We start from the raw sequence: 10,038 nt of genomic DNA, 5'->3' as shown, positions 1-10,038 counted from the left end.
CCGCAATCTGTGGTATTTATTGAGCGCTTCCCAAGTGCAGTGCACCGTACTACAGGCTTGGCAGAGTTCAATCCAACAGAGTGGGTGGACAGATTCCCTGCCACAGTGAGCTTCCAGCTGCCCAGGGGGAGAAGGCTGGTAATAGAAAGCAATCGTCGTCTCCTCTAGGAATACAGAGAGGTGTCCAAGGAGCTGAAGAGGCTGAAAGCGTTGCTGGGACAACATGGCATCCCCTACGTCCAGGCCCAGGGTAAGTGTACTTGTGAATTGTACTTTGTGAGCTCTTAATACAGTGCCTGGCCTATGGTAAGCGCCTAACAAATACCATGATTAATTATTACTATTAAGCTCCTGCCCCCCTCATCCCCACCCCACATGGGGGAGGTGGTTGTGGGGGTCCGGCCTGCGCCCCCCAGCCGCTTCTCTCTCTTTTCCGCTCAGCCTCGCCAAGCAGCCACAGGCCAACTCTCGGCCCCTGGCACCCCCTTCCCTCCTCGGGAACGGCCGGAGCCGACCGCACCGACCCCCCCGAATGCCAACACTACAGCGGGACCGCCCTCCCGCCCGGCCCAAGAACGACACCCCGTAAAGATTCAAAATTTTAATTCCCATACGGATAATAAAAATAATTCCATGGATTCTGTAAACCGTTGCATAAATGCTAGAGTGTAAAAAAATTTAACCAATGTTAACCATTTTAAACAAGTCACTACGAGTAGGATGATTACGCCTTTATAAATACTACCTTCTGGGCCACGGATACTCCCGACCACAAGGACGTTCCCGTCTTAGATGCTCAGACCTCCCTAGCGGCTTCCGTAAGTTAAATCCGAAGGAATAGTTCCGTATTGGATTTTGGTCTCGGGCCGACCACGGTAACGCAACTCTATCGTGACAGAGATCGTATCGCTACTCACGTCGGAAACACAGCGAAGGACAAACGGGCAACCGAAATGACGGAGGGGAAGAGCCCCCGGACCGCCGGCCCGTGCCGGCTTGGGAGCCCCGGTGTGGAATAAGGTGCCCAAGGGACGTTCCGGATGAGGAAAGGAGCCCACCGTCGGCTCTTCCCGACTCCCCGTGGGGACACGTCTTTGGTCTCTCGCTCGCTCATTCCCGGCCGCAAGGAGCACGCAACAGGCACACAAGGAAAGACGTCAAAGGTCGGGTCTGGACGCGCCAAGGCCGCGGGGAGGAGCGAGCCTCATCATCACATCGGTGGTATTTGTTAAGCGCTTATTCTGTGCCAGGCACTGTTCTAAGCACTGGGGTAGATACAAGATAATCAGGTTGGACATGGTCCCTGTCCCTCCTGGGGCTCCCGTTCTTAATCCCCATTTTACAGGTGAGGGAACTGAGGCCCGTGGAAGTGATGTGACTTGCCCAGGGTCACATGGCAGACCTGGGGATTAGATCCCAGGTCCTTCTGACTCCCACGTTCTAGCCATTAGGCCGCTCTGCTTCTCATCCCCATCGATGGGATTTCTTGAGCGCTCTACCAAGTGTTTGGGAGAGTACAACGCAACAGAGTTGGCAGTCACCTTCCCCGCCCTCAACGAGCTTACAGTCTATTCCTCCTCTGCTCAAAGACACGTGGGTCGGGCCACGAGGAGCAAACCGTGTCTGTCTGTCTCGCCCGGGCTAGGCTGAACTTAGCGCTTAATACTAAGCCCTCAGTACAACGCTCTGCACACAGCGCTTAATAAATACGACTGAATGAATGGATGACAAACTCACCAGATCAGCTCAGGGCATCCAGTTCAGAACGTGAACGGTCGATGGCAGAAGAAGGGCCTCCACCTCCCTATCCGAAGAGGAGACCAGGAGCTCATAAATACTAATGCAAAGTAAAAGAACCTTTAGACCGTGGCAGGGATAGCACGGACATCCGGGATATCTCGGCCCCGAACGAAGCATCTGGCCTGCACCGGGATCGTGTCGCCCGGCAGAAACCCAAGTTGAAACTGGAGGCGGGCGGGGTCCGCCCTGGGGTGACCGCGTGTTCTGCCCCCGACAAGAACCTGCCGTACGTTGGGTACGTTTTTAAAAAACAAGAAGAGAGAGAGAGAGAGAGCGAGTTCCGTTCACACTACATTTCATTCCAATTTGGTCACGGTTAGGTGGTCTCACCTGGTCACTTCGCACTCGGAACACAACCCTGCCGGGGTCTGAGAAGCGGTTCATGCTGCTGCCCGGCCAGACTGGTGGGGGTGAAGAGTGGCTACTCAGGGACCACCCCCGGCCACCTCGGGGTGGAGAATGGGGTCGGCCCGGACCGGCGTGGAGCGCACCCCAGCTTCTGCACCATTTTGGCCGGCCTCCTGGGGAGGGGGAGCCCCCGGAAGAAGCTTTTCCTCATCCGAGTCTTGCCTCCAACCCCCCCGCCCAGCCCCGGCTGACACTCTCCCACGTGAAGAGGTAATTCTGTGACAGTAACAAAATACAGTGTTGACGTACAGTAAATGACTTTCTCCGGACCTGCACACTCCCAGCCGTCCCTTGGACATACGAGTGACTTATCGACATGGCTTGGACAAAAAAAAAAAAAAGGGAAAAAAAACTACACAGCACCATTGCCTGTTTAAAGAGCAAAATCGTCTCTGTCGCCAGCACCGACGTGGCGTGGGGGTAGGTGTTTTGTTTTCTATTTTTAAAAAATCCTAGTGACGCATCCACTTCCCGAGTACTGGTTTTGACTCCTCCACCCCCCACCACCACCGGGATCCGAAGTGTCCCGGCTGGTTTTTGGGGATGAGGGGAAAACGCCAAAAGACAAAACAACGCGGGAAGCCGGTTCTCTTCTTCTGCAAGGCTTAGGCACTTGGTTTCAGTGGCCGTGGGTCATAGGGACGCACGAATTAGCCATCTCATAAAATAATCTCATCAGGATTACAAAACTCCAATGGGGGGGGAGTGGGGGCTCCAAGGTGGTATGCAAACCACACGTGGGTTTTACGAAAGCTTCCCTCCTTTCACAAAATTCAAAACATCTCCGAACGCTGTAGTCTCTGTGCCTTCCGATAATCCCACTCTCTGCTTATAAATACTATTATTTTTTTTTTGCACTTAATTTGAAAACTGTAAAAATCCTAGGCAAGTTTCTGACTACTAGATAAATGTTCATCAGTACTAATTTTCAGAATATGAAATCTAACAATATATTTACCATACTATGATTTAACAATAGTAAAACCAATATGAAATATTTTTTTTAAGTTCACAGTACACATATAAAGCTTCATATTATCGCATATTAAAAAAAGGAAACAAACCACGTAAAACCTAGAAAGCAGCTTAAAGCAATTGATAAAACATCATAACCTCTATAACCAAAACCCCCTGGTTAACAAAGTGCATTCACAAGAATCAGACTTCTCATAATTACCTAGTAAACAGTAGTGTTAAGACTGGGTCCCAAACACCGGGCATGATTTGAACACAGACCACGAGCTAAAGAGTTAGATTGTTTCACCGATATTTTTTTTTTCGGGGGGGGGGGGAGGACTTCCTCCCCCCAGCCCCCCACCCCAACACCCCCCGAATGCTGATTTGGTCCCACCTGAACCAGGAAGAGGGGTGCAAGAAGGAATCACGGGTTAAGACGACGGCGGTCGGCCGGCGGCATCGGGACGTCCGAAGTGAGATGGGCCCGGTCCCCCGTCGGCCCGTCTCCCGCATCGCTTTTATGGAAAATACTGGAACGTGAAATCTCGATCTGGCGGGTGACCGGGGCTTGAGGACCACCGGCCTCCGGCAGAGGCGGTCACCACCTGGCGGGCTGCACCGGGCAGTAAGGGCATTCGGGCTTCCCGGCGGCACAGTGCTCGCAGAGTACGTAGTGCTGGCACGGCTGCAGGACCGCGGTCCGGTCCCGCTCGTGGCACGCTGTGCACTTCTTGGAGCGCAGCTGGAAGATCACCTGGCGTGCGGGGTCGGGGGTGGGAAGGGGAGGGGAGGGGAGGGCGGGCACACACCGTTTCAGAAGCCATCCACCAGGCGCCCGCCCCCCTCCCTCCCCGGACGGTCCCCGGGAGTCGGGAAGCATCGCCTAGGCCGCTCGACTGGAAGTGTTTGGTGAAGCACCTACTGGGTGCTGAGCAGCCCAGAGGTCCTCGACGCGATCCCGGCCCTCGGGGAGCTCCCGGTCTAAAGGAATGAGTTGCACTGATTCGGGGCTGGGCCTCGACCTTCTCTAACCCGCCGCCGGCCCATTTGGCCGCGTCCTCCCTCCCCCTCCGTATCTGACAGGGCCACCGCTCTGCCCGCCTCCAAAGCCCTCCTAACTGCCATTTCATTCATTCATTCAATTGTATTTAATGAGCAATTATCGTGTGCAAAGCACTGTTCCAAGCGCTCCTCCGAGAGGCCTTCCCTGACTAACCTCTCGGCTCCCCACCCTTCTCTTCCCCAGTTCCAGGTCACCTGTGCAGTTGGGGTGACCCTTCTCGGCCCCAGCCATCTGGGGGGACCCAACCCTCATGTCAACATGAGACAAAAACTCCTCACCTTGCCCCCTCCTACCTCACCTCGCTGCTCTCCTGTCACAACCCAGCCCGGATGCTTCGTTCTCTAATGCCGATCCTCTCACTGTCCCTCCTTCTCATCTCTCTCACTGCCGACCTCTCGACCACATCCCGCCAATGGCCCGGGACGCCCTCCCTCCTCATATCTGCCAGACGATTCTTCCGCCTCCCTTCAAAGCCCTATTGAAGGCCCACTTCCTCCAAGAGGCCTTCCCTGACTAAACCCACCTTTTCTTTTCTCCCGTGTCACCTTGACTTGCTTCTTTTATTTAATCCCCCAGCACCTAGGTCCATATTTGTAAGGTATTTATGTACATTAACTTCTGTCTCCCCCTCTAGACCATCGGCTCGTTGTGGGCAGGGAATGTGCCTCTTCTATCGTCCTCTCCCAAGTGCTTAGTCCAGGGCTCTGCACGCAGTCAGCGCTTGATAAACAGGAGTGCCGGACGTACTCACCCTGTCCAGAGCCTCCAAGTCCAGGCGCAGCTGGTTCTGCAGGGAGTGCAGTTGGGCCAGGGGGATCTTCTCCATGTCGCCGAAGCCCCTGAGGGCGGGGAACTTCACGACTGAGCCCCGGCTCGACCCCGGGCCCAGCCCCAGCCCCTCCAGCTCCTCCTGCAGCCGCCTCAGCTGGCTCTCCACCTCGTCCTTCTTCTGCAGCGCCAGCTGCTTGTCCGTGGCGGCCAACTTGGCTCGCTCCTTGGCCTCCCGCGCCTCCCTCTGCCAGGCGTCGCAGGCCTGAAAGCCAACGGGCGCAGGGGGTGAAGGCCCTCGGGCTCGCGGGGCCCGGGATGGGACCCCCGCCCGGCCCCCGGGGAGCTTCCGCTGGGACCACCTACCTGTTTCACCTGCTGCCACGAGTTCTCCCACTGCTTGATCTTCCTCTTGGCCTCGTCCAGCTCCCAGCGGACCCGGGCCAGCTCACCCCCGGCCCCAGCCCCGGCCCCATCAGGGGCCGCACCACCCGCCGGGGCCGTCCCCGGGCTCAGGATGGGAGAGGGGCTGGGGGAGAAGTTCCCGCTCACAAAGTCCCAGATGCTGCCCGTCACACCATTCAAACCTGCCGGCGGGGGTGGGACACGGACGGAAGGATCCGTGAGGCCAGAGCCACCGGACCACTCGGGCCGAGCCTCAGTGTGGCCCAAGGGCCCCAACCAAATCCTGCCTTTGGGGTCCCCCCGGACTGGCCGCCCCATCCTGATGGAGCTTTGCTCAACACCTCGTTCTTTTTTCTTTACGCTAAACCTCCCTGTGGACAGGGAATGTGTCTATTGGACTCACCCAGGCACTTACGACAGTGCTCTGCACACAGTAAGCGCTCAATAGATATGATCGAATGAATGATTTAACCTAAATGGGCTCGAGGAGCTTAGCCCTCTGATCGCTGTCCCCCAAACTCAACACTAAAGTAATAATAGCAATAATTGTGGTATTTGTTAAGTGCTTACTACAACCGGGCACTGTACTAAGCACTGGGACGGATACAAGCGAATCAGGTTGGACACAGTCCCCGTCCCAAACGGGGCTCTCAGTCTTAACCCTCATTTTACAGATAAAGGAACTGAGGCCCAGAGAAGTGAAGCGACTTGCCCCAGGCCCCACAGCAGATACACGGTGGTACGGGGCTGAGAACCGTCCATCCACTACACCAACGAGCCATGGCCTGAAATATCCCGAGGCCCTGGGCAGGAGGGAAGCGGGGTGCGGGAGCCCGGGAGGGAGGATCCGGCCAGGGCAAGCCACCGATCAAACACAAAGCAGTGTGGCCTAACGGATAGAGCCCAGGCCTGGGAGTCAGAAGGATCTGGGTTCTAATCCCGCCTCTGCCACTTGGCTGCTGCTGCGTGATCATGTGTGAAAAGTCACTTCACTTTTCTAGACCTCAGTTCCTAGAACTGGGATTAAGCCTGAGAGCCCCACGTGGGACAGGGACTACGTCCAACCTGATTAACCTGTGTCTACCCCAGCACTTAGTACAGTGCCTGACTCACAATAAGTGCTTAACAAATCAGCGCTCAGTACAGTGCTCTGCACACAGTTAGCGCTGAATAAATACGGCTATATGAAATACCATAAAAAACTAACACATTCAGCAGGACCATCACTGAGACTGCCATCTTTCGAGACCCCCACCCTCGCCCCGGTCAGCACTGAGGTCCCGCTGGCCCACGTGTGGAGGAAAACAGGGCCCCGGCTGAGGTGAAACAGGAACTCGGACCTTGCCCCTCTCCTTTTTCACCTCCTCCGTTGGCAAATCTTTTTACGTCTTCCCCTGCTTCGGCGCAAGCGGGTCATTTCTTGGCGTTCGACTCCCCGAGTGCTTAGTATGGTGCCTTGCACTCAGTAGAGGCTCATTAATCGCTGTTTTGAAAACCCTTACAGGCCCATCTACCCCACGGGTAAAAATCAGTGGATGTTATTTACTGAGCGCTTACTATGAATACAGCACTGCTCTACGCGCTTGGGAGAGTCTGACCCCCGGGGTCCCGCTGCGGTGTCTCCGGCTGGTGGCCGAGGGCCCCCTCCCCCTGGCTACCCCACCCCTGGGCACCTCACCTAGAGAATTATGGGGGGCGGCGGTGGGGGGGCCTGGCGCACCAGCTTCGGGTTTCAGATGCTGAGGCTGTGGCTGGCGAGGAGGCAGGGAGCCCAGCGGAGAGGTGGACACGGATGAGGGGGAATGCAGAGATGGAGAACGGGCAAGACACCCTGGAATGTTCACTGGTGCGGAGCTTCCCAGTAACCTTTGACCTGGACGGAGGGAGGAAGAGACCGAGGTCAGCCTGCCAGTCAATGGTATTTATTGAGCGCCTACTGTGGGAAGAAGTAGAAGCACACAGAAGCGCCCGGGGCAGTACAATGGAACAATGTAACAGACACATTCCTCACCCACAATCATCTGACACTCTAGGGAGTCATCGCGGGAGCAATTCGTTTTAGGACAACGGTTAGTACTATGAAACCCGCCCAGCACCTCCCTTGCCTCCCACCCCTCAGTCTGAGCCCTCAGGGTCTTGGGAATGTGACACTGGAAAATCCCATGGACTTCCAGGAATTCCACAGCAAGGCCCTCATCACCCACCTGTCCCGCAGGCCAGGGCAGGGGTGGGGGCAGGGACAGGGGTCAGCACGCTACTTCTGGGCCAGGACTGGCCAGTCGGCGGTCCCAACGCCCACCTGGGAGCCATCCCCGAGTGGAAGGTGGGGAGGTGACCAGCTCCTCGCCCAGGGGCTCTCCTCCTCTTCCCCCTCTCCCCCGTTCCGCTCCAGGACCCTCCTACACCATGAGAAGCAGTGTTGCCAAGTGGTTAGAGCCAGGGCCCGGGAGTCAGAATAATAATCATAATAATAATGGCATTGATTAAGCGCTTACTATGTGCAAAGCACTGTTCTAAGCGCTGGGGAGGTTACAAGGTGATCAGGTTGTCCCACGGGGGGCTCACAGTCTTAATCCCCGTTTTACAGATGAGGTAACTGAGGCACAGAGAAGTGAAGTGACTTGCCCAAAGTCACACAGAAGGATCTGGGTTCTCATCCCGGCTCCGCCACTTGTCCGCTGGGTGACCTTGGGCAAGTCACCTCTCTTCTCTGGGCCTCAGTTCCCTCACCTGGAAAATGGGGATTAAAACTGTGAGCCCCATGTGGGACAGGGACTGTGTCTGACCTGATTAACTTCTATCTACCGCAGCGCTTAGTATAGTGCCTGGCACATAGGAAGTGCTTAACGAATACCACAGAGGAGCGGCATGGCTTAGTGGAAAGAGCCCGGGCTTAGGAGTCAGAGGTCGTGGTTTCTAATCCTGCCTCTGCCACTTGTCAGCTGTGTGACTTTGGGCGAGTCACTTCACTTCTATGTGCCTCAGTTCCTTCATCTGCAAAATGGGGATGAAGACTGTGAACCCCACATGGGACAACCTGATCACCTTGTATCTACACCAGCACTTAGAACAGTGCTTGGCACAGAGTAAGCGCTTAACAAAAACCATCATTATTATTACCATCATCGGGGCTAGGAGCCGGGCCCAAGACCCCATTAAAGACTCCTAGGGAAAGTGACTGACAGAATCTGCTCTCCCTTCTCCTCCTCCCCAATCTGCTCTCCCTCCTCCTCCTCCCCAGAGGCGGATCATCTCTGCCCCACTTCCAGTGAAATGACAAGAGAAGACAAGGTCCCAGCTTCTTCCAAGTCCCCAGGGCGCTTGGAGAAATGACAAACCCTGGGCAGGACCATGATTCCAGGGAGAAAGGAAAGCAGTGTGGCCCAGTGCTAAGAGCCCAGGCCTGGGCTCCTCCACTTGTCTACTGTGTGGCCTTGGGCCTCTGGGCCTCAGTTCTCCCGTTCTCCCTCCTATTTAGCCTATGAGCCCCATGTGGGGCAGGGACTGTGTCCAACTCAATTCATTTGTATCTACCCCGGTGCTTAGAACAGTGTTTGACATATAGCAGGCGCTTAAAAAAAAAAACATTAAAAAAAAGGACAAGGCCAGCCAGCCAGAGTTCTGGAATCAGTCCGCCCTGTGCCCATATCAATCAATCAGTTGTATTTATTGAGCGCTTACTGTGTGCAGAGCACTGTACTAAGCGCTTGGGAAGTACAAGTTGGCAACATATAGAGACAGTCCCTACCCAACAGTGGGCTCACAGTCTAGAAGAGTGGGCTCACAGTCTAGAAGAACTGTGGAACCAGGCTATAATAATGCCATATGGTTCCATATGGTTCCATATTATTACTACCTACCCCAGCGCTTAGAACAGTGCCTGGCATGTAGCAAGTGCTTGGCAATACCATAATAATAATTATTAGCAGTATTATCTACCCCAGCGCTTAGAACAGTGCATGGCATCAATTAGCAGATGCCATTATAATAATAATATTTATTTATTCACTATTTATATTAATTATTATTATTATTACCTACCCCAGCACTTAGAACACTGCCTGACACATAGCAAGTGCTTAGCAATACCATAATAATTATTAGTAGTAGTATTATCTACCCCAATGCTTAGAACAGTGCATGGCATCAATTAGCAAATGCCATTATAATAATAATATTTATTCATTTATTTATTCTATGTTTATTTTTATTATTTATATTTATTATTATTACCTACCCCAGTGCTTAGAACAGTGCCTGGCACATAGTAAGTGCTTAGCAATACCATAATAATTAGTAGTAGTAGTATTATCTACCCCAGCACTTAGAACAGTGCATGGCTTCAATTAGCAAATGCCGCTATAATAATAATATTCATTTATTATTTATACTTATTATTATTTATAATTTATATTTATTATTATTATTACCTACCCCAGTGCTTAGAACAGTGCCTAGCATGTAGCAAGTGCTTAGCAATACCATAATAATTATTAGTAGTAGTATTATCTACCCCAGCGCTTTACTAAGCACTTACTACGTGCCAGGCACTGTTCTAAGTGCTGGGGTAGGTAATAATAACAACTATAAATAATAAATAAATATTATTATTATTATGGCATTTGCTAATTGATGCC

At 53.5% G+C, this 10,038-nt stretch overlaps 1 protein-coding gene across 5 annotated transcripts in view; it reads right to left on the bottom strand.

Annotated features, from left to right (window-relative positions):
* Positions 1–1,107: 1,107 nt before the first annotated feature.
* UNKL (unk like zinc finger) overlaps positions 1,108–10,038 on the bottom strand; it is a 63,677-nt gene continuing 54,746 nt past the window's right edge. For 3 of the 5 annotated variants that reach the window (XR_005455382.1, XR_005455384.1, XR_005455385.1), the window contains 5 exons: positions 7,080–7,274; positions 5,363–5,583; positions 4,980–5,261; positions 3,560–3,919; positions 1,550–2,021 (listed from right to left, as the gene is read on the bottom strand). Coding sequence is in view for 1 of the 5 variants with exons in the window: in XM_038763477.1 (XP_038619405.1) it covers positions 3,764–3,919; positions 4,980–5,261; positions 5,363–5,583; positions 7,080–7,274 (854 nt within the window). In the remaining 4 variants the exon portion in view is untranslated. Of the gene's footprint in view, positions 1,266–1,549; positions 2,022–3,540; positions 3,920–4,979; positions 5,262–5,362; positions 5,584–7,079; positions 7,275–10,038 lie in introns of those variants that run through there. The other 2 variants (XR_005455383.1, XM_038763477.1) reach the window with 2 other exon arrangements.

This window comes from Tachyglossus aculeatus, chromosome 21 (genome assembly GCF_015852505.1).
Source record: "Tachyglossus aculeatus isolate mTacAcu1 chromosome 21, mTacAcu1.pri, whole genome shotgun sequence".
NCBI lineage: Eukaryota > Metazoa > Chordata > Mammalia > Monotremata > Tachyglossidae > Tachyglossus > Tachyglossus aculeatus.
This window is presented reverse-complemented; position numbering and strand designations above follow the sequence as displayed.